At 49.8% G+C, this 23,292-nt stretch overlaps 1 protein-coding gene and 1 long non-coding RNA gene across 2 annotated transcripts; both read right to left on the bottom strand.

Annotated features, from left to right (window-relative positions):
- Positions 1-3,476: 3,476 nt before the first annotated feature.
- On the bottom strand, positions 3,477-10,007 carry LOC122382894 (signal peptidase complex subunit 3-like). The gene is made up of 3 exons (XM_043368805.1): positions 9,676-10,007; positions 4,584-4,850; positions 3,477-4,260 (listed from the first exon to the last, which is right to left on the bottom strand). Exons 1-3 carry the CDS (start codon positions 9,816-9,818, stop codon positions 4,128-4,130), a joined length of 543 nt encoding a protein of 180 aa, XP_043224740.1. The 5' UTR covers positions 9,819-10,007; the 3' UTR covers positions 3,477-4,127.
- A 6,532-nt stretch (positions 10,008-16,539) lies between these two features.
- Positions 16,540-22,847, bottom strand: LOC122382895. Its single transcript, XR_006256743.1, has 3 exons — positions 22,535-22,847; positions 17,043-17,168; positions 16,540-16,774 (listed from the first exon to the last, which is right to left on the bottom strand). It is a non-coding gene; the product is annotated as an uncharacterized LOC122382895 (long non-coding RNA).
- Between the last annotated feature and the right edge of the window lie 445 nt (positions 22,848-23,292).

The raw sequence follows: 23,292 nt of genomic DNA on the forward strand, positions 1-23,292 counted from the left end.
CCCTGCGAAGAGATACGACTGGAAGTAGGATAACTCAATTGTGTATTAGCAAACAGGCCATAGAAAGGTGTGAGGCAGATGGCAAAAACAATTTTATAGTTAAACGGATTTGCGGTGCAGGAAAGCATGCTTTCGAGAACAATGGCTTGGTTAAAAAATATCAGACCTGCTGAATTAGCTACAAACGGCTAAGTTAAAAAAACATCTCTAAACGGTTTCCTTGCTATGTATGTAGTGGTACTCGCTACTCGCTCATTTATTTTCAGTTTAAATAAAAATATAATGGCATCAACAATCGACAAGTGCGATGCACGGTTCATTTCCATTCAGCTACTTCGGTCATCAGTTTCCATTTCCGCTACAGACCGATCTGTATCATAATGACGAAATACGTTAGAATGAAACTCAGCAGGGATAGCAGGGTCTCCTTCTGGGGCACGAAGATGCCGTATCCGTCGAACATGATCGGCTTCCTGGTGCCCTCCACCAGCATGATGACCTCGAACTGGAGCTGGGCGGGCAGCGGGCGGGGCCAGCTGGTGGCCACCAGCGCCGCCGAGAGCGCCTCGCCGCTGTCGATCAGCCGGCTGCCGGTCACGCTGACGGCCATCAGACGGAGCGTGTTCAGCAGCAGGAACAGCACGAAGCTGCCGAACACCAGGGCGGTGTTCACCTTGGAGCCGTCGATGGCCACGTACACGCCGATCAGCAGGACCAGAGTGACGCTGGCGTGCTGAGTCAGAGTCGGTAGAGAGCACAGCTCGGCGCTCTCGGTAGCCAGCTCGCGCACTGAACGGTACGCGCCCGCCAGCAGGCGCAGGCCCTCGTGCAGGTCTCCGTCGGGCGCCGGCAGAGTGGGGCATGTGTGCCGGCAGTGCGTACCCCCAGTGCGTACTGTGGTTTGCTGGTTGTCCGGGGCGGCTGGGGCAGCGCTGTGTGGCTTCTGTGACCAGGTCTTCACGTCGGGCTTGGTGAAATCCCTGCTGACGGCGGGCGACCAGTGGGCTTCAGCAGCACCCACCTTACGAGGCCTGAAAGGCGTGACGGGGGCTCTGACTTCAGCGGCGACTGCTGGGACAGCCAGTTCGGCATCTTTGCCACCATTGGCGGGGGCTTTATCTAGGCTCCATACCGGAAAGTCTCCAAACAGGTCTCCCGAGGCAGGCGTCGTGGATACCACCAGTCGGCTGACGTATCTGGTCAGACGGATCTGGGCGACACTTACGGCGTCTGCCAGTCCCATCTGGAGAACGTCGAATGTGCTCTGGATGGTGAATGACATTACGGATGCTGCCATCTGGAGACCGAGGATGACCCAGTAGAAGTCCAGTCCGCGTAGAGCCTCGGGGAGCAGCATCGGGTACAGGTAATACGGAGGTTTTAATTCCGCCGCCAACAGAAATGCAGCTAACCACAACGTTATGGTGCTGACTGTGATAAAACACAAGATGCCCAGTCGCCACTGGAACCAGGAAAAGTCGCCGTGCTCTCGGCAGAACGCGGTCGCTCGCTCGACGCTGACGGCCCTGTCCAGGATGGCGTGCAGCTGGCGGCGCCGGCGGAACAGGTGGACCAGCACCAGCGTCGCGTGCAGCGCCAGCACCCCGAACGGCATGGCGGCCAGCGCCGCCCGCGAGCTGCCGCTGGTCACCACGTACGCCAGGTTACCGAGCGCGCTGAGCGCGGTGAACGTCAACGGCACGAGGCGTGCCGCGCGCCACCCGTCCGGAGATGTCGGGCCCGACACGTGCAGGCCGGCCAGCGAGAGCAGAGAGGAGAGCAGCAGCACGGCCCGCAGCAGTCGGCTGTGGTGCCACATGGTGCGAACGTGACCTACCGGTGCAGCCGATCGGACCGCCGCAGGGAGGCAGCGAAGCTGGTACTGTACCTCTGTGAGTGGTGAGCTGGTTGTCGTGAGCGCCCTCGCACCTTGGCGGAGATCGTCCTGAAACCGGCACCGCTAGGGTGCGGGAGTGCGGCGCTACGCGCCCGCCTCCAGCCTGACCCCGCAGGAAAATGGGAGTGCAGGAGGACGAGTTCGGTAGACCCCATAATCCATACAAATGACGGCGTATGTACATTGACTCAAGGATATTCATTTCCCTGACGCGAGGAGTCTGTCAATATAGTTAAGTGGTGTGTAAGTAGGGTAGTAAAGCCAACATAGAATGCGAGTACCATTACATGGAACGGTCTCATAAAGAACTTCGACCGTCCGATGCAAAATTGTCCCGGGTCGGGGGAGACACTGGCCGGGACCCGGAGTTGAATGGCCATTGCTTTGTTGTCATAGATGTTTTAAATCCCACCCTGGCATCCAAGGGAAAAAAGGACTTGCTCACGATTATTCGCAAAGGAATTTGGCACTCGTAAACCAAGAGCCGTTTTACACCATTTGTCAATGACTGTAACTTTATGAATATGGCTGTAATACTTCGTCCTGTAACGATGCTCCTGATCATATGAGTTATCTAGTAGATTTGTACCTCAATGCAACATTACAAATTAGATCTAGGATATCGCCACACCTGTGAAAATATGGTTCATGAGCTATCGAGCTTTGACAACGGCTGAACAAAGGACCTTCTGGATCGTGGTTGATGTCAAAATATGCCAAATAAATTGGTATAACCTTGTTTTGGTCTATACCTACCTTTGCTGTTACATATGACTGAAAATTCTATACAGCGTATATCGGCACTGTCAAATGAACTCAAACACTCATGGTCGAGCATCTTATGTTACTGCATTACATAACGCGCTTTATGTATGCAGTAGATGACCATAAGGGCCGTTATTGTTTGATAGTTCGAAGGCACTCACAGTCATTGCCCACGCTATCCGGGTGCGTTTCCAAAAATAACAGCGGAATGCGCAATGGCTCTCAATGACGATAATTGCGGCCGTCTTCGCGTTCCCTGTATACACTGTCGACCAATGGATTCGGACAGAGGTGTTTGATGTCAAATAGAGCATCGTAAAAGGTACGACGCACACGCCTTGTGGGGCGCTATCTGGAAAAGGCACGCGCGTAACCAATGCAAACACCCTCAGTGCAACTGATCACGCAGGGCCCATGTGCCGCAACGTCCGGGCTGACCCATTGCTGACGACCTCTGATAACACATTACCATGGTGTTTGCCATGACTATGTACAGAAATGCTGGGTAGCCTTGAGCTGCCGGCTAGCACGCTTGGCGAAGAGCCGCCCTCGGAGCACGAAACCATCCATGGGCCATAATAATCATCTAATACGGCCTGATTACACTAGGAGGAAGGTCGCTGTTCGGTGACTGATGCTGGTTAGCAACGATAGTCGGAAAGAGTACAGGGTAACGCGAATTCAAACAATTTGAGCTGCACTTATAGCGACGGGTAACTATCATCATTTTGATGACTATCACAATACATGGCCAGATGTAATGAGACCCATACACAATCATTTGCTAAACTAAGCGCCCCATTAAACACTGCGGTTTCAGGACACAGTGTATTGACATACTGTGGCTCCACCACCACTTTTGTGAAACTGGTTTGCTAGAAGCCATCCAATGGACACGCATGACAATAATATGTTGGGGTGGCTCGTAGCAACACCAATGGTCGGCCACTTCGTGCAGAGCGCCGCTTGACGTCGTTGTTCCCTCTACGTTTAGTCTCAACGAAGCGCTTTCTCACTACCCAAACCCATGCAAACACCACAGCAGATAGGCAATCCACAAAAGAAGCGTTCCATCACAAAGTTGAAGAAACAACCCTCCCTGCCCAAAGTCCCAACCCTCAAGTACAGCACATCTACCTTTCTGTGGCATGTCTGTGAACAAAAATATATGCCAGAGAAACATCCATTGATTTTTGTGTCAATTTTATGCTTTTTCGAACTGATGCTTCAAGAGGTTGCACCTAAAACAAATAATCTTAACGATTTATAATTTCCTCAGAACTATGTGAGCCCAAAGAGCGCTTAGCACAGTGCGCGGAACCAGCCCAAGAAATGACACGTTCCCTCACATCCCCCATTCGCCTATTTTCACGGCGGCTGCTGCTGCGTGCGATCACCTGGTGGCCGCACAGCGAACCGTCAGTTCAGCCAGGCGTCGACAGGTGGCAGCACCACCCACGGTAGTTTAGGCTCCTCGCGCGGTGGCGTACTGCGCCGGGAACGAGAACGTGTGCAGACCGTGAGCCGCCACGTTCGGTAGGAGGCCCGCGTTGGGGATCACGTTCCAGTGCAACGCCAGCGTCACGTTCTGGTTGTTCCTGTGACGGAGACAGGCGGAGGTTCAGTCAGGTCACAGGCGGAGCCGGCGGTAATGCTGAACAGGCGCCACCCGCGAGAGCGGCGTCAAAATCAGTGTTTTGGTGGAAGGGCACCTACGATTTCAAGAAGATGCATTGAAAACAGTTTAAACTAACAGACATGAACTGCACCATAAGCAATAAATCTACGGCAAAATGGGTACAGACTATGCTGTTATAACGCAAAGCATGTGTCCACACTCAACAGTACGATCATTTCAGCATGTGTCCATCGCACAGTGATATTTCCACAATAGGGCTCCATTTACACAGCTGCGACTCACTTGAGGCCGTTGCCATCGTCCCAGAAGTAGTACTTGGTGTTGATGCTCTTGACGTCGATCTTGGCGTTCTCGCCGCGCAGGATGATCTTATCCCAGAGCACCACCTGGTTGAGTGTGTTCTTGGGCGTCTGATACTCGGCTACCAAGTAGAGGAACAGCTGCTTGGCGTTCCAGTTGAACACGGACGTCAGGTCGGCCTCCAGGTCGAACGTCAAGAAGCCCAAGTCGTTCTTCTCGCGCGAGGCGCTGTAGTCTGCCACGTTCTTACTGAAAGAGACGGATGACAATGAGTTAGGGCAGTGATGTCAGAGAGGTTACTGTGGTGCACTGTAGTTAACCAATTAATTGTTATCATTTGTTCCCATCACCACATAAAGTTAAAGGGACCCTCCCACCTTCAAAAAAGTTAATGAATTAGCATGAAAGTGATGTCGCTCGATTCAGAAAGAGCAAAAACGAATATTTACCAAATTTCACCGAAAAATATTCACCGGTTTTCAAGATATTAGACTTTTACTTTTGTTTACTTTTTTTTATCTCCGCTGTTCCTAGCGACCTCATTTTGGAAAAGCGGCGTTCGCGGCAGATGTTGCGCGCAAAGCAGCATATACCACCGCGTGCTACAAAACGTTTTAGTCAAACATTTAAAAATCGTTAGATATCTGCGCTGACGTCACACATTCAGAGGGGTATTCCTATGCATTAGCCCCTCTGAATCAAAATGCTGCAATTTTGAAATTCAATATTTCCGATTTAAGGCATTTCTCGATGATGTGAGTGCCGAAACCGGTAATTGTGAGCCAGGGACCCCATTTTGGCTATCTCAACTCAAATCTAATGTTAAGGTGGGAGGGTCCCTTTAAGAAATAAGTCACAAGAATGAGGAATCGAGTAGGCACACGCTTAAATATGCTATTCAGAATGACATCTACTGAGAAACTATAGGTAATTAGAAGTAATTTCCCTTTGGACAACAGGAGTAAGAATGAATGTTTCATGGCATGACAGTATTTGTATTGTATTGTATTGTATTTGTATTGCATTTACGATCGTGGGCGATCCACACATGGCGTGGCGACTGTGAATAATTACAACTGCAGGTGAATGACTGACTGCCTTGTTTGTTAATTGGGGCTTTAGGGCGCGCCGACTACTAAGGTCATTTTGCGCCCATGATGACTGACTGCCATATCGCCGTACTTTTTGTAGTTTGACACATCTAGGGGATTCATGTAACATTGTGGACATTGCAAAATAAGGATAGCTTGGTGACTTTCCTGTCCAGCAACTGGTTTATGTTGAACATAGCTGCCTCAGAATGACACACATGGCCAATGTGGCACAGAGAAAGACCATCGCCTACACAAATAAAATCTATTAAATATTTGGTCACGGTTGGTATATTGCAACAGATGCTTTCACACCACTGATGTTAGTTGTCGGACTTTCGTCCCCGTCTTGAGTTGAGATGTTAGTTTCACAACGTTTCGGCCAGTTACTTCTCCGGCCGTCGTCAGGTGTTCTTTGGCCCTTAGAAGGACCTGGATGTTGGTGGCGTTGCGCCGTACGCGTCATACCGTTCGAAAGCTCCTGTAGTCAGCGGGAATCGAACTCGGGTTTCCCCGGTGATAGTCCACGGTTCTAACCACTCCACTATCGAGGCAGACATCGTTATGGAGCTGGAAACTTGGTGTCATTTATCCCCCAGATGTTTTTGTGATTTCCTTAGTAGTGGGAGCCATATTGGGCTGATGTCAACGCTTGGCTTGCTGATGGGGTTGCTAGCCAGCGCCATGTGTGCGGCTTCCTTGATTTTTCTGATTTTCCAGTGTGGCTCCTTGTCGATGATGGTGGTATCATCCCAAGCAGGTCTGTGATCTCCTTCAGACCATGCATGCTCCGCCACACCGGATTTCAGTGTTTCGCCTCGGATGGTGGCCTTCCTGTGTTCTTCGAGCCTGACCGCCAGTGGGCGGCCAGTCTCGCCCTTGTATGACCTGCCGCAGCTGCACGGGATGTCGTATATGCAGTTCTTTGTTTGCTCCTTGGTGGTTGGCGGTCTGACCTTTGTGAGTGACCTGCGGAGGGTGGTGGTACTTCTGAACACCGTCCTGATGTTGTATGCTCCGCAGATTCGCCTTAGCTTCTCTGACAGTCCTCTGTTGTATGGGAGGGATACTGTCGCGATTGGCTTATCCCTTGGTTGTTGTTGGGATGCTTCCTTGGGTTTGTGTTTCATGAAGCTCGTTGGGTATCCGTTTCTCCTGAAGGTGCTGGTAAGGCGTGACATTTCCATCTTTCTGGCTGCTTCGTCTCCACAGATGTTGGTGGCTCGGGTCTGCAGGCATCTTACGATACCTTTCTTGACTGTGTCTGGGTGGTGTGACTTGAAGTTGAGGTAGCGGTCGGTCGCTGTTGGTTTGCGGTAGACCGATGTTCTGAATGCTTCCTCAGATTTCTCCACTTGGACGTCAAGGAATGGTAGTTTGTTGTCGACTTCTGTTTCCATTGTGAATTGGATGGAGGGTCGGAGGCTGTTGAGGTGGTCTAGGAACGGTGTTATGTCCTCGCGATGGTCCCACAGGACGAATGTGTCGTCGACATATCGCAGCCACAGGGATGGTTTCAGTGGTGCTGTTTGTAAGGCCAGTTCCTCGAAGTGTTCCATGTAGATGTTGGCGATCACCGGTGACAGGGGTGAACCCATGGCAGTGTTGGCGATCACTGTCACCGGTGATCGCCAACATCTACATGGAACACTTCGAGGAACTGGCCTTACAAACAGCACCACTGAAACCATCCCTGTGGCTGCGATATGTCGACGACACATTCGTCCTGTGGGACCATCGCGAGGACATAACACCGTTCCTAGACCACCTCAACAGCCTCCGACCCTCCATCCAATTCACAATGGAAACAGAAGTCGACAACAAACTACCATTCCTTGACGTCCAAGTGGAGAAATCTGAGGAAGCATTCAGAACATCGGTCTACCGCAAACCAACAGCGACCGACCGCTACCTCAACTTCAAGTCACACCACCCAGACACAGTCAAGAAAGGTATCGTAAGATGCCTGCAGACCCGAGCCACCAACATCTGTGGAGACGAAGCAGCCAGAAAGATGGAAATGTCACGCCTTACCAGCACCTTCAGGAGAAACGGATACCCAACGAGCTTCATGAAACACAAACCCAAGGAAGCATCCCAACAACAACCAAGGGATAAGCCAATCGCGACAGTATCCCTCCCATACAACAGAGGACTGTCAGAGAAGCTAAGGCGAATCTGCGGAGCATACAACATCAGGACGGTGTTCAGAAGTACCACCACCCTCCGCAGGTCACTCACAAAGGTCAGACCGCCAACCACCAAGGAGCAAACAAAGAACTGCATATACGACATCCCGTGCAGCTGCGGCAGGTCATACAAGGGCGAGACTGGCCGCCCACTGGCGGTCAGGCTCGAAGAACACAGGAAGGCCACCATCCGAGGCGAAACACTGAAATCCGGTGTGGCGGAGCATGCATGGTCTGAAGGAGATCACAGACCTGCTTGGGATGATACCACCATCATCGACAAGGAGCCACACTGGAAAATCAGAAAAATCAAGGAAGCCGCACACATGGCGCTGGCTAGCAACCCCATCAGCAAGCCAAGCGTTGACATCAGCCCAATATGGCTCCCACTACTAAGGAAATCACAAAAACATCTGGGGGATAAATGACACCAAGTTTCCAGCTCCATAACGATGTCTGCCTCGATAGTGGAGTGGTTAGAACCGTGGACTATCACCGGGGAAACCCGAGTTCGATTCCCGCTGACTACAGGAGCTTTCGAACGGTATGACGCGTACGGCGCAACGCCACCAACATCCAGGTCCTTCTAAGGGCCAAAGAACACCTGACGACGGCCGGAGAAGTAACTGGCCGAAACGTTGTGAAACTAACATCTCAACTCAAGACGGGGACGAAAGTCCGACAATTAACATCAGTGATACTAACACCTCGTCTCAAGCATTCAGAAGAGCTTTCACACCACTTAAGAGTTTCTGTTCTGACATCTATTCCATTCATTGTCATATTTTTTGTCTTTGTTTCATTATTTGTATTGTTTTTTTTTTCTATCTTTTATTCTGAAACTGATTGAAAAATTTATCTACTTTGATAATGATAATGATAACTGAGTTTCATGAAAAGACTGCACCTGTTACTGGGTATCTGCCCATTGGTGTTAAATTGGAATAAACATAAACATAAACAATGTTGCTCTGACTTAGCAATTCCTAACTTCTGATCAAATCTGGCTGTAACTCTAGCTTTGACATGTCTGATTAACTTTCTAATTAAAACATATTTTCATCCGAAATCCATTTTCCTTTACCTCTATAACTTACAACAAATGCATTGCATATATTCATACATATTATTCAATTCTTACATATAATATACATTTTGCATTATGTCTGAAAATTAAAGCATGATGATACTTTTCTGAGCCTAAGAGAAACAAGGCCATTGTCTAAGATGGAATAAAACCTGAATTGGAATGGCTAGAATAGAGTCAAGACCCGTGGCCATAAAGACAGCTTTGTGAGGACTGGGCATCTTTTATGTGCTAGTCCACAGAGTGACATCACCATTTGAACACTATCAGGAGTAGAAATAATATCTGTGAAATGATATTGGGTCCTTAACTTGTATTTATCTCATCAATGTGTACGCAAAACCTTACACAAAATTCAAAAACTATATTTTTAAGTGGCTTCCTTAGTCATTGTTCATAAATCATTTACACTACTGTCATCAACCCTCAGTGGACAGGCATTTTCACAGTATGGCCCACGTCAAACCGCATGATCTTCCCACAGCCACTGCAGGCACCTTAACATAAAGTGGATCCGTCATGCATTAAGTTTATAACACTGAATATATGAGAGCTTGTCAGGTATCCTTAAGACTATTACAATTTATCTAGAATTTCTTTCTTTCATAAAATCACTAATTCAGACACACAATTGAATGAGAGCCATCTATAAATTAAATTTGGCTAAGCAGCACACAAATCAATACATAAAACTTGAAAATACTTACACAACGACCTGGACAGTTCTCACATTTGCGTCTCGCCGATTATCATTGAAAAATGTTGACGCAAAGCAACAAAATGTGAGAGATGCAAGAACCGAAAGGGTGAATGCAAGGAGAGCATTACCCCTCGACAAAAAAGTATTCATTTCAAAAACTGGTGTAGAGCAAGCAACTTCAAGACAATAATGGACACGTTTTAGCAAATTTGCAATCGATTATCGCATCCACTGACCACTGAATTCTATAATAATCGTATCTCAACTACCCCTATCATTAGAATAAAACACACACGGCGCTTCACAAAGCAAAACAGCCGGCCCATAATGACAGATGACAGCGCTGTATTTGTGAAATGTGCGTCAAAATTGGCAACAGCTCGGAATGACTCTGGCGCCCCTAGCGGTAAAATAATTTTTTGAAACACGATTGCTGTTGTTTAGATTATTTCTTTAATAGATACCAAAAACGAGGAAATTCGTACTGATAATTTAGTAAATTTGTCACTTTCAAAAGATATATATAGCTATAAAGGCCTCAAAACAAAGTTGACCTAAAATCTTACTACACGTTTGTGATGACGTAATGGGCAGTAATGGGCATCAGCCAATCACGAGAGGAGACGCTTTGGTGGGGAGTGTCTAAAAAGCAGACAAGAATTATTGGCAGACGTTGCCTTGGGCAGACGGGCCCATGCTCCGAAACTACTAATGCCGATTTCAACACACCCTTCAGGATTAGGCGCGCCGTGGTCTGAAACGGTGCCATTTTTGACAATTTTTTTTATTTGTCCACCCTAAGTGGTCCAAATCGGTCCAAAACCCCTAAAATCTGTTGCAGATGAGCCCATGCTCCGAAACTACTGGATCAGGGGTGTCGATTTTTCAAAATGGTTGGGGGTGCTCAACCCCTGCACCGGGCGAAAGATTGCAGCTTTGCCATGCGGCACAACCGTACAAGGCAGGGTTGGTTATCCCCATAAGGTACTGATAATGCCGGGATTTCTACTAACATTTCCCAAGGGCAGAACCTTCTTCTTGAAAATCATTCTGCTCGTCCTAGTACTTGGCTACCTTATTACATAAACATGTTTCCGAAAAAAAATCATATATTTGCCGGCAGCATGGCGCAGCCCCGACACCTCTGTAATAAGGTGACAGAAACCAATGACGGCGATTAGCACCGGTGCAGCAGCCGCTGCGGTCCGCAGGGGCGGACATTGCGCGGAGGCAACGGTAGCTACGAGGCTCTGGTGGTAATCAGACGATCCCAATATCGCTGAAAAATGACAGGTGATCGCATTTGGATATTTACGGGTTTACGATTTTCCCCAGTGGCGTAGCCAGGTGGGCCGTGAGGCACGTGCCCCCCCCCCCCCCCCATCAGGTTCGGGCCTTAGGGTCCCCTCGGGTTATTCGGACCTGAGGGGCCCTGAGGCGCCAACTGGCCGCTAAGGGTCAGTGTTGGCCATATTTGGACATAGAAGGGATCCACGGGGCTCGTAAAAACCCCTCATGGGCCCACAAGTACCAACACTAAGATCTCCATAAGGGCCCCAAGCCAGTCTCTGAGGGCCACTTGGCGGCCTCTGAGGGCCCCTTACCGGCTTCGGAGGGCCACATGTCGGACTATGGGGGTCTTAACCGGCCTATTCCAAGCCAGCAAATTTGGTCCTGGCCGTAGCTGGTTTTACTCTGGCTAGTTCCGGCATTTGCTCCGGCTAAAGTACGGGCAAGGTCTGGGGCTCTACTGGAGCTGATACACGATACCGGAGCTCGCCCGCATCACAGCCGGACTTATGCCGCATCAGCCGTGCCGTACCTCCACCGTACTTCAGCCACAGTAAGCCAGAGCAGCTATGAGGTGCAGCCGGACCTGGTCGTAGGGAGCCAGACTTGAGCCATGGCAGGGAGTCTGACTTGAGCCAGACTTGGCCGTTCGGAACCGTACCAACCCGGGAGCGCTACGGCATATACTGGCTAGCCGGAATAGAGCCGTATCGACCCAAACCCCGGATCTGACGGCGATACTCTCGTCAGTTACCAGCGACCCTGACGGTCCCACACAGTTGACTCGGAGGGTCACAGCGGCGTCTGAGAGCACCATGCCCGGTCTCTGAGAACCCCACAAGGCTCCTGAAGGCACCGGTGACCTCTTGATATCTTCTTGTCGGCCATGAAGGGTATATCCGTTCCGTAACAGCAGTTCTGAGGGCCACACGCGCGCCTGTGATGGCCCTCTAACTTACTTTTCTTTACATTTTTATTTCATGCATTGTAAATTGCGTAATTGTTTTATTTTTAGTAGTGAAAGACTGCGGAACCAATTATTTTCCTCAAGCAGAGTTAGTGGGAGTTATTGAGGGACAAAATAATTGGGGGTGCTAACTGGAACATTTGGGGGTGCCCGGAAAACCATTGGGGGTGCTCACTTGAGCATTGGGGGTGCTGCAGCACCCCCAAAAGTATACAAATCGACACCCATGTACTGGATCGATTTCGATGAAACCTTCACCATTAGACGCGCCGCTGTCTGAAACGGTGCAGTTTTTGATATTTTTTATGTTAGGGGTTTTGGACCGATTTGGACCAGTTAGGGGCGACCAATAAAAAAATTATCAAAACAACGGCACCAATTCAGACCACGGCGCGTCTAATGGTGAAGGTTTCATCGAAATCGGTCCGGTAGCTTCGGAGCATGGGCTCGTCTGCAACAGTTTTAAGGGGTTTTGGACCGATTTGGACCACTTAGGGTGGACCAATCAAAAAATTATCCAACACGGCTCCGTTTTAGACCACGGCGCGTCTAATGGTAAGGGTTTCATCGAAATCGGTTCAGTAGTTTCGGAGCATGGGCTCGTCTGTAACAGTTTTTAGGGGTTTTGGACCGATTTGGACCACTTAGAGTAGACCAATCAAAAAATCATAAAAAACGACACCGTTTCAGACCACGGCGCGTCTAGTGGTGAAGGTTTCATCGAAATCGGTCCAGTAGTTTCGGAGCATGGGCTCGTCTGCAACAGATTTTAGGGGTTTTGGACCGATTTGGACCACTCAGGGTGGACCAATCAAAAAATTATCAAAATAGGCACCGTTTCAGACCACGGCGCGTCTAATGGTGAAGGTTATATTGAAATCCACCCGGTAGTTCTGTTTCGGAACATGGGCTCGTCTGCTTTTTAGGGGTCTATGGTTCTGGACCATTTGGTCCGATTGGTCCAGTCAGAGTGAATCAATCGCCAAAAACGAAAAACGGCACCTATATATCTTTCCTGCTATTGAATGGTGAAAGAGTTATCAAAATCGGTCCAGTAGTTACTGAGCATGGTCTCGTCTGCTAATCTCGTCTGCTTTTTAGACACTCCCCTTTGGTGGGTGCCGGCCTTGGGGGCCTTGGGTGCCAGTCTTGGCAACTATCAAACGTCGTTTGGCGGGTTACGCAGCTTACTTGGCCAAGACGGGGGACCTTGGCTATGTTTTTTCCAAGTCAATATACCCTGGTTTTTCCCACATTGTATATGTTTTTCCCGTCCCATAGTGCCCCAGCGGGAGTGTCCTGTCGACCCGAGTCGACCAGTCGACCGGTTGCCTAAAGGCTCCGGCTCGAGCCGCTTCGATCCTCGCCGCTTGCTATACCTACCGACGGCGGATGGTGATGGCCTGCGGCCAGTAACTGTCATAAAGCGACTGTGGTATGTAGGTATGTATGTATATGTATACATATATGTAGGTAGGTATTACATTTGCAGGGCAGTCCACAATCAGTCGTGGCTATTATTGTCCCAAGTCATAAGATAATGGATAAAACCATGCAAGTTGCAATCATCTCAGGCGTCGACACCATCATAATAGAGCAGTAAAAACAATCACACACGCTCACAGCCCGGGCCACATTCCACGATTCATACGCACTGACGCCTGACGGTCTCGTCTCACAAAGTCAAACATGGGCTCTTGCCTCTTACTGCTCGCACAAAACGGTGGTGAGACAGCCCGGTGGCTCCGGCAGGCAGCGAATTATAGAGGTCTGGCTCTATAGGCGAAGCAACGCCTCCCGGTCCCTGTCCTCGGCCTAGATAGACGGAGGAGGTCGTCCTGCCGCGTGCTTCTCGGCCGGGTGTCCCGGCATCGGGTAAGCGAGCTTGCCAGCGAGTCCGGTTCACCCCTCCGCAGCACTCTGTGCATCAGTTCCAGCATCTGCGCCTGCACATCTGCCGAGGCGTCATCTAGCGCACGGGAAACATGGTCGAATTTACGACGGCCAAAAATACCCTCAGTGCGAAATTGATAATTTTGGTGAGTCAGTCTGACAAAATTTTGCTGCGAGCCATTTCCGTAAACAGTTAGACAATATCGGATCCGTGAGAGTACAAGTGCCGACACTAGCACTTTGATGACTCCGTCCGGAAGATAATGACGGCAGTGAGCTAAGCCGCAGCGCGCCCCAGCAACAAAATCCACGACTGATTCGTAGGATTTAGTTGCCTTGCCAATCAATCTTTTTCGCATTGGGTAGCTGTATTGTATTGTATTGTATTGTATTGACAATTAAAACACTCTCCATATTAAAATGGCTTTTCTGAGTTTATTCTGAGCTTTGAAATGCCTGTGTATTGTGATGCAAAATATTATTTCTGTAATGATAAGAATTGATTCACTGTAGCATGTTTTCTCAGCGTGCGTGACAATCAGACATTGTGGATTTGATGGCTTTTTGTTCCACCAACTTCCCTGGAAAAGCTCCACCCCTCCTAATCATGTTTAGCATTTGTTGATGAAATTGAAAGCTGGTTTCTTGGGAGGTCTGATAAGCCCTTTTCAGTCATGCAACCTGCAGGAGTATGATTTGAGCCTTCCACAAAAAGTTCGGTCTTACCGGCCGTGATCGCACCCCTACCCCAATTCCCCGTCCGACAATTTTCGGTCAGGAAACGCGTAACTTCCCCATTTGGACAGATTTTTGTCCAATGCCTGGTATTAGCCGTTTTCACGACAGCCATCTGGTACACATCTGGTGCACATTTGGTGCAGATTAGGTGCAGATTTGGACGGTCAACTCAGGTTCAGTGTGTCTCTTATTAGCTGCAGCTAGGGTTGCACTAATTGCTTATATACCTGCTTTGTCATATTATCAGAGAATATCATCGATGAAAACACTGAAATAAATTCATGAAGTACAGATATTTGCTGTAATCTGAGATTAGGTACAGATTTGGTCAAATTAGGTGCACTCGCCGGATAGCCCGTCCTGAAAACGGCCATTGCCGTCTGCCATGTTCAGACACCCTCAGAAGTACGGTATACTTAATGGCTGAATCGGCTGGGTTAGGGTAGGTCTTATAGTACCTATGGTGGGAGGCAGAAGAATAGTGATAGGGTTAGATGTAGTGGCATACGTTACCATCCCAAACATTTTGTCTGAGACTGAGAGACTCATTCCAGCATTCATTGCATACCCTTACCGTGCCCCACAGTCTTATAAACCTGGGTCCAAATATAAATCGAGCATGCTGCGATTGCTAAGTCACCATTAATGCGGTATATCGGTGTTGTTCTTCCGTAATCCGCGAAATAATGAGGCAACTTTGGTTAAAATTAGACCTCCATTAGTGCATAATTAGCAGAAAATATAAATGAAGGTGAGGCGCATAGCTCCTAATAGGGCGAGATGGATAGTTTTTCATTGGCCCAGGCACGTATATCGATTGTGAAATGTCGGTACTTACATATAAATGCACCATTTTGCCTTTTCCATCCTTAGGACGGTCAATTCCTTCTCCTCCACGCCTCAACCCCTGCTCCGGGCTGGTCAGGCAACTTTATCCCACGCGGGAAGCTCCCATTATAGGAGCACGCCCGTAGCCGGGTGCAGTAAGTGTTTTGGGGGCTGGTTGGCCTGTCCACTGGATGGGCTCAGCCCCGACGACTCACTAAGAGGGTAGGGTGCCTGTTCAGACCAATGTCTCCCCCTAATTCCTATCATCCTCCCGGCTCTGAAATGGTCCAGTCAGACCGAAAGAGCCTAACATAACAAAACAAGTAAAATGCTTGCAACTGTTGCCAGAGTCCAGCGCAGGCCTTCCGTCGTCCATAGCCTTTCGTCTGACGCAATGCGAATGCTAACACTAACTATATATAAACATGATGTGTGCTCAATTTTTGAAAACTGTTCGTTTTATTAGTGGAGGAGATCAGGAGGGGATAGCTATCGTATCCGTTTTATTTAATGGGTCTGCATGAGCTTGAGCACTCAACCCGGAGCAGACCTCCATCCCGGATTCAACACCAGGGCGCAGCGACCGTCGCCGGTACTTGGGGCACCGTTAGCAACTTTAGAACCGTTAACGGTGCATTAGCCGGGTGTGCGCCGCCGCTAAGAAATGCCCACGCATTTTACGTTCGGATGAGAGGCACCGCTCAAGGGATTTTCCTTCTTGCACTCTACATGCATACAAAATGGAGGATAGAAGGTTATAGGGTACGTACTACGTAGGTAGTATATACTATATAGGTAGGTACTGAGTTTAATGCCTATCACCCACCTGCTTATAAAGCTTACTCTCATTCTGACTTTCACTGATACCTCGCATTATCTGGCTTACTTCCCTCTCGCTTGCCCTCCATCTCTCTCTCTCTCTCTCTCTCTCTCTCTCTCTCTCTCTCTCTCTCTCTCTCTCTCTCTCTCTCTCTCTCTCTCTCTCTCTCTCTCCCTCTCTCCCCCCTCTCTCTCTCTCTCCTCCCTGCTTTTGCTCTGGTCTTCACCTGGCTCTTGTTATCATGTAATTTATTTAAAACCACTACCAGTTTCTGCAGAGTGCCCGTACTTACACCTGATTGGCGGCGCGGCGAGCTGGCTGGCATGCTGCTCATTTCTGCTGGCCTCAGCTCTAACTGCCGTCGAGCACTTGTGCACGGAGTGGATGGTCGTACAGTACAACGCCCCCGGGGCCGCCCACCTCGTCCTGTCCCCACGCCCGTAGACTGGGGGACTCCGGTTCCAATCCCGGCGCGGATGCGGTCCGTGCTGCGCTAGCATCGAGCTGGGTTCCACGGGATGTGTGCAGTCGTGAGACCGCAGGCCAGGCACAATCAGGAGACTGAAGAATCTGCGGCGAAACAGCGCTATCAACGAAATAATTTTGCTTAGGTTAGATGAAAGAAACGGGAAGGAAAGAAAAGCTAAGGTTCTTTTGATCAAAGCTTTTTGACCGAAATAAAAATAAATTTTAAAGACCGTATAACTTTACCCGAATAACTTATAGAGTCGGAACAACGGGATTAAAATATTGTTTTCCTCCGATAAATTTAGGACGTTCACGCTAATAATTTTTCGCTGTAAGTGTCTGAACGTCTAGCCGGCAGTTGCTGACTCACGATATGACTGACGTGTTTTATTGGCGTGCCTCCTTCACGTGCCGGTGTTGGTTCCGTTCCGGGGCCAGCTGTCCACACCGCTGCGTGACGCTCCAGACTTCTTTGGGCTCGTGCCTGATTCGTCCTCTAAAAAATGGGTGGTTTTACCGCATCATGGACCGGCCGAGCGGTGTACCGCAGGAATGCCACCGGCGACCGGCGTAGAGTGAGCTTGGACTGATCTCCAGGGTTTTGGTGAAAGAGGCAAGAGTACGCCGGCGCAGGTATCTACAGATACAGCTGGCTCATTTGGTTGCCCCTGGAAGAGTTCGTTGACAGTGAATTCAAGGTCAGGGTTACTAGCCTGAACGCTAGCTGCAGAATGCATCCTTAGCTCCAGGCAGGTGCAACGATGATGTGAATCCTAATGTGAAAGCCTGACTCCTGATGGAACGGGATGTCTCCTGACAGACTTGAAAACTCCTGCTCAATTTGACTAGCCACTGGAAGAGCAGATTGACTCCTGACAGACTGAATGACCGTCAGCGGGTCTGGGCGATTCCTGTCATGACAGACGGACTTTGATTGGGGTAGATATTTTGCTGAGGACCACCCTGTCTGACTCGGCGCAATCAGCCGGTGAGAACCTCCGGTGAGAGCGCTCAGCGCCTCTGAGCCCTCAGCTCGCTTTGAGCTCCCTCTGTGAGACGGCTCGGCTTCGGACAGTCGCTCGGTGTGTGGGCCGACCTCCCTCTCTTCAGGGCCGGGCGCCAGATCACACCACTCGCCGGCCAGCCCGCGGCAGGACCCGCCCCAGAGGTGAGAGCCAGAATACGCCGCTGGCCCGCCGACGCGCACTTCAGAACCGATCGGTGGTGCTGCTGGCTTTGATGACGTCATAGGTCGAGCCAGTGACGTTAGCGGTGCCACGCGGGCTGGCCGTCACATAACCGGTTCGGGAGCCCGGCGGCAACGGTGGCGGCGGCGCTCTCCCTGCCTCCTTGCCTGTCTGTCTGCCGCTCCGATGCGAAGGGAGGGATTTCGGCTCGACTCTCGAGTCTGGGACTCTGAATAAGCTCAACGGCCGACTCTCCTGGACGGCTGAGTCGCGTTAGTGCGGGCGGGGTACCGCGCGTTGGCGCATGGGACGGATGAAAGGACAGATGGGCGCGTGTTTTATTATGTATCATAAAATGCGTCCTTTCCTTTTGCTTCCATGGACTAAACTCTCACCAGTTCTCTCGCAATACGCTCCAAAAACGGCCGTGAGAATCGGACTTGGTAGGCTTAGTAGACCGTATTTGTCTACTCATGGATCCAGACGCTACTACAGGCACTCGTGCTCATATGAGAAGGAAGCTTACCTGATTTCGTTGGTTTGCTGAAAAGCCGGTTGCTTCACAAGCTTAAGATGGTAAGATTTAGTGGATTCGGAGCACAAGAAGAAAGCTGTACTTATAGGTATAAGGTGGGTACTCACGTGTGAAGTAGGGATTTAATGCAGAACAGCCATAAGCTAAGGCTGTAACTTAATGGGAGCAAGGAAATGCCGATTAAGGATTTCACATTTTTAGGATTGTCCTAAAGCTCAAAAGTTATGTTATACGACTTTGTAAACTTTTTTACCTGTCATACATAACAGCCAAAAAGATCTTAGCCTGTCCTGACTTTTACCTTCGCTTCATAATATTTAGATTTTAGACACACACTACCTCCAGGGGCGTAGGATCCTATACAGTTGGGGGGGGGGCTTCAGCCCCCCCAACTGGCTGGTCAGCCCCCCCCAACTTGCCAGTCAGCCCCCCCCCCAACATTTTAAAATACCTATGGACAAATCAAAGAAAGCTCAACTTGGCAAGGTTAAATGGCACTATTTTGGGGAGTAGTAAAGCAGGCGTCACACTTCTTTTTGCAACCAAGGAGAGACACTGTAGGTTAGGCTGTTGGTTGTAGGTTTTAGGTTTTATTTAATTTTGAACAGTTTTTTTTTTTCGCCAGTGGCGTCACCACGGTTTCAGAACTTCTAAGGACACTTTTCCAGGGCGTCACCACAAACCTTTGCTTGAGTCTGGTCGCCAATGCCCACCTACCCCCAAATCTGCGTTCCTCGTTGGGTTTCGGCCACTCTAATTTTAAAACGAGGGACAATAATTAATATTTAGTTGGAAAAAAACGAAGAAGTTACTAGTAGGCATATTCTTCGATCATGAAACGCGTGCCCACATCCTTCTGCCTATGCATGCAGGGACGGTCGCAGACTTGGCGTTGGGGGGGGGGGGCGGGGGCGGGGGCAACTTGGCAAAGAGGCCCTGTCGACCCTCGGGAGGCCCAGTGCTAGCTTGCAGGAGTCCCATTATTACCATACCGGCCTCAAAGGCCGCTATGGGGCCCCAGAGGCCGGTGTGGGCCCTCAGAGGCCAGTGCGTGACGCTCAAAGGCAAGTCTTGGGCCCCCAGAGAACAAAATAGGGCCATTCGTGGCCAGTTTAGTGACCTCATAGGCTGGTTGGGGCTCATAGAGACCATTTTGGGACCCGCAGAGGCTAGCGTGGGCCTCAGATGTCAGTGTGGGGCTTTTAAAGATTGGTATGGGTCCTCAGAGACCGGCATCGATCCTTCAGAAGCCAGTACGGGGCCCTCAGAGGCACATAGGGCCAGTCTTTGGTCTCAAGGGCAGAAACTGGGCCATCAGAGATCGGTGTGTTTAGAGGTCGGTTTGGGCCATCAGAGACCAGTTTAACGGCCTCAGAGACCAGTAAAGGGCCTAATGGCAGTTTGAGACCATCAGAGGTCGACTTGGGCTCTCAGAGGCTAGGGGTCCTTACAGGCATGCATGGAACACTCAGGGGTCAGTGTGGGGCCTAAAAGACCGGCATGGGCTGGCGTTGGACCCCAGAGGCCAGCAGAGGGCCCTCAGAGCCCAAGATGGCCCCCCAGAGGCCAATGCAAGCCATAAATGGGCCGGTATCGGATCTTCCGAATCCAGTGCGGGACCCTCAGAGGCTAATATTGGCCCTTACAGGCCAGCATGGGGCCTCAGAGATCAGTGTGGGGTCGTAAAAGACCGGCATGGGCCAGCGTTGGACCCCAGAGACCAGCAGAGTGCCCTCAAAAGCCAAGATTGGCCCTCAGAGGCCGATGCGGGCCCTTAGAGGCCGTCATCGGGTCTTCAGAATCCAGTGCGGGGCCCTCAGAGGCTAATATGGGCCTTACAGGCCAGCATTGGGGCATCTGAAGTCAGTGTTGGGTCCTAAAAGACCGGTATGAGCCAGCGTTAGATCCCACAGACCAGCAGAGGGCCCCAAAGGCCAAAATAGGCCCTCAGAGGCCGATGCAGGCCCTTAGAGGCCGGCATCGGGTCTTCAAAATCCAGTACAGGGCCCTCAGGAGTCAGGGACACGTAAATGTTAGTCTTGGTACCCCAGAGACAGAAATGCCACCAGAGGCCGATGTGAGGCCCTCAGACGCCGGATGGGCCCTTGAGGCCAGTTTAGGGGCTCTTAAAGGCCAGCGGTGGGCCCTCAGAGGTCAATGCGTGTCCTCCACGGTCAATGTGGGCGCTTGACCACCATGGAAGGGCCCTCAGAGGTCAGTGTAGGACCCTCGAAGACCGGTATGGAGCTGTTAATGGCTGGCGTGGGTTTCTTGAGCCTCGTGACAATCGAATAAGGGCCGGGGCCCCATGGCTTGTTTGGGAGGGGGGGGGGGCAAATTATATGATGACCCCTGATTTTCCCTTGGGGGGGGGGGGGGGGCATGGCACTGATACCTTCCCCCTCTACCCGCCGTCTCCGATCCCCACTCCGATGTTCCAGAGGGCATTGATTTAGGAAATGTTGGCTTGGCCAGCGGCCGGCCCAGAGCGGCGGCCCAGTACTGCCCTGATCCTGACCTCCCGCCTGGTCCACGCAGACTGTGGCGACCAGCCCCTCATACATCTGAGTCTGCCCCAGCTCGTAACCGGCGGGCAGCTGCATATCGTCATCGGTCGGGTTTATAAGCTGGACCGGTATGTAACCAGCCGAGTTCGTTTCAGCAATCATGCTGGGCACCTCCAGAATCGGCTTGGGTGTCTCCTCAGGTGACTGGGAAACAAACTCGACCAATTTCTCGAACGAGTGCCGGCCTGCCGTATCCAGCTCTTTACGGCGACCACACGGACGTGCCTGGAGGCCGGAGGGCACCGTCACATCTGTGGGGAGGCACACCGCTCGCGGGCCTTTTTATTTACCGTGGCGATGTTGACGCGACCGTTCGCAAGGCAAAACACATGTGTTCGGAGAGCTGAGCAAGTTGCGCCATTATCGTGTCCCGGGTTCTTTGCGTGTCCCCAGTAGAGGGAACTCCAAAAACTTCTAGGGACAATCCCTAGTAGTTTTCGATGATTTCAAAACTTCTAGGGACAATGTCCCTAGTGTCCCTAGTGGTGGTGACGCCCATGTTTTTCACTATAACTTGACCAAAAAAGAGGTATCGATCTAAAATTGGTATGCAGATAGAAGAGCGCAGGAAATATCACATTAATTCCGGTTTGTTCGAAAGTCAAAAAACTTTTGGATTTTTTTTGCGTTTTTTTTTTTTAATCAACTTTTTGAATTTTGGGGGTTAAAATCCCACAATTTTTAAAATCCGAGATAGCAGATTTGTAGCGCAGTCTTTTCTCGACATGACCATTATAAAGAACTTTGCTTGCTTAGTAACTGTAGCTTTTGTGAGCGTTTCAAGAATTCATGTTTTTTGCTCATTTTTGCTCGAACATGACCTCAGTTTGACCTCAATAACTCCTGACCTAAGGTGACCTAAGACTTGAAATTTTGTGTGAAGGTGTCAAATTGATGCCCGATAAGGTACAAAAATTTGGCGGCGCTGCGCGCCGCCGTTTTCTTGTTATTCAGAAAAAAAAAACACACGGGGGCAAATTGACCCCCCAGCGGGGCGAGGGTTAAGTATAAGAAGAGCATACCTATACTGTTTTAGTGGCATCACTTTGCATTTGAAAAGAGCGGGAACATACACTGCATAAATGTGGACATGTGGTTGTAAAACGTTGAGCCGGAGTATAAATACCTACGCCTTATTTTATAAGCCTGAACTTGGATCAAGGAGGAGAGATTAAGTCATATCACTCAAGTCATAGACCCGCTTTTCACCACCACGGTCCAAGCTCCCCCCCCCCCCCCCCGGTCAACACCTTTTCCACCGCTGGTTTTTCCCTCCCCCCCCCCGGTCAGCACCTTTCGTCGCCGCCCCCACTGGCGTCCGTGGCTCAGCCCCCCCAACCTATTTTGCGATCCTACACCCCTGACTACCTCACATAATGTACCTCACCATTTCGTTCGAGTGGTCATCAGCTAATATTCAGCTCAACTCAAGCCCATCAACAGTTCGTCAAATAATCGTTCTCCGTCAAATGGGCCTGGAAGCCAAAAGTGCCGCCCGATACTTTCAAATTTAACCTTTACTTTTACCTGGATCTAATATGAGAACCATCTACGTACACATTTTGGCGCTCACCTGTGATGTGAACTCTTGTTTGACGTACTTCTGGCTCTCTACGACCATCCGTACGAAAGTTGGATTGGGCGGGGAAGGACACCTTTACCGTTCTCCAGACATTGAAAGTTTACCGTAAACCCAAAGCCAAAGCCGGGCAAAACAAAAATATAGAATTAGCAGGCAGTTACATTAACATTGACAGTTCAAATGTCGAAGCTAAGTTAATAATGCATCTAATGAAGACGGGTAGAAAGGCTGCTGAATTACATCCGGATCTCTAGCACTTGCAAAGCAATTCTTACATCACCTCACATTGTCACGGTATTCGTTTCGGGCAACCTACAGGGTGTTTCACTAAAAGTGTCAAAAAGTAAATGCCTATTAAAGTTATATAAAATATGCAAATCACGTGTTTGCGCACGTGGCTTTGTTGCAAATTTTTGGACATTTATGCTTTGTCCATGTAAGATATATTTTACACTCATACGGAGCGAGGGCAGGAGGCCAAAGAATTACTAGTGTTTTTTTCCCTTATGCAGAACAAGAACAGGTTATTTACACCGCAACAGGAGGGGTGAATTACACTTACCTTTGGTGCCATCAGAAACATTGAAACCGTATGCCGATTTTCAGGAAACGTTTTATTCTCTCACCTCGCTACGTTCCAGATTATTTAAGGTTCAAAGGGCTTCTTGAGTGGTTTAAAAGGGTTTCTTCGATGCCGGTCCCAGTCCAAAAAAGGCGGGGTCCCCCACCTCTCGGCGGAAACCGTTGAA

This window comes from Amphibalanus amphitrite, unplaced genomic scaffold (genome assembly GCF_019059575.1).
Source record: "Amphibalanus amphitrite isolate SeventyFive unplaced genomic scaffold, NRLGWU_Aamphi_draft 000149F_arrow, whole genome shotgun sequence".
Lineage (NCBI taxonomy): Eukaryota > Metazoa > Arthropoda > Thecostraca > Balanomorpha > Balanidae > Amphibalanus > Amphibalanus amphitrite.

Excerpts from the sequence above, each read along its gene's own strand:
- LOC122382894 (XM_043368805.1), bottom strand. The coding sequence starts at position 9,818 with ATGAATACTTTTTTGTCGAGGGGTAATGCTCTCCTTGCATTCACCCTT. Across the intron at positions 4,851-9,675 it reads AGAACTGTCCAGGTCGTTGT|TAAGAACGTGGCAGACTACA; the intron begins GTAAGTATTTTC and ends CGTCTCTTTCAG. Across the intron at positions 4,261-4,583 it reads GACGATGGCAACGGCCTCAA|GAACAACCAGAACGTGACGC; the intron begins GTGAGTCGCAGC and ends TCTCCGTCACAG.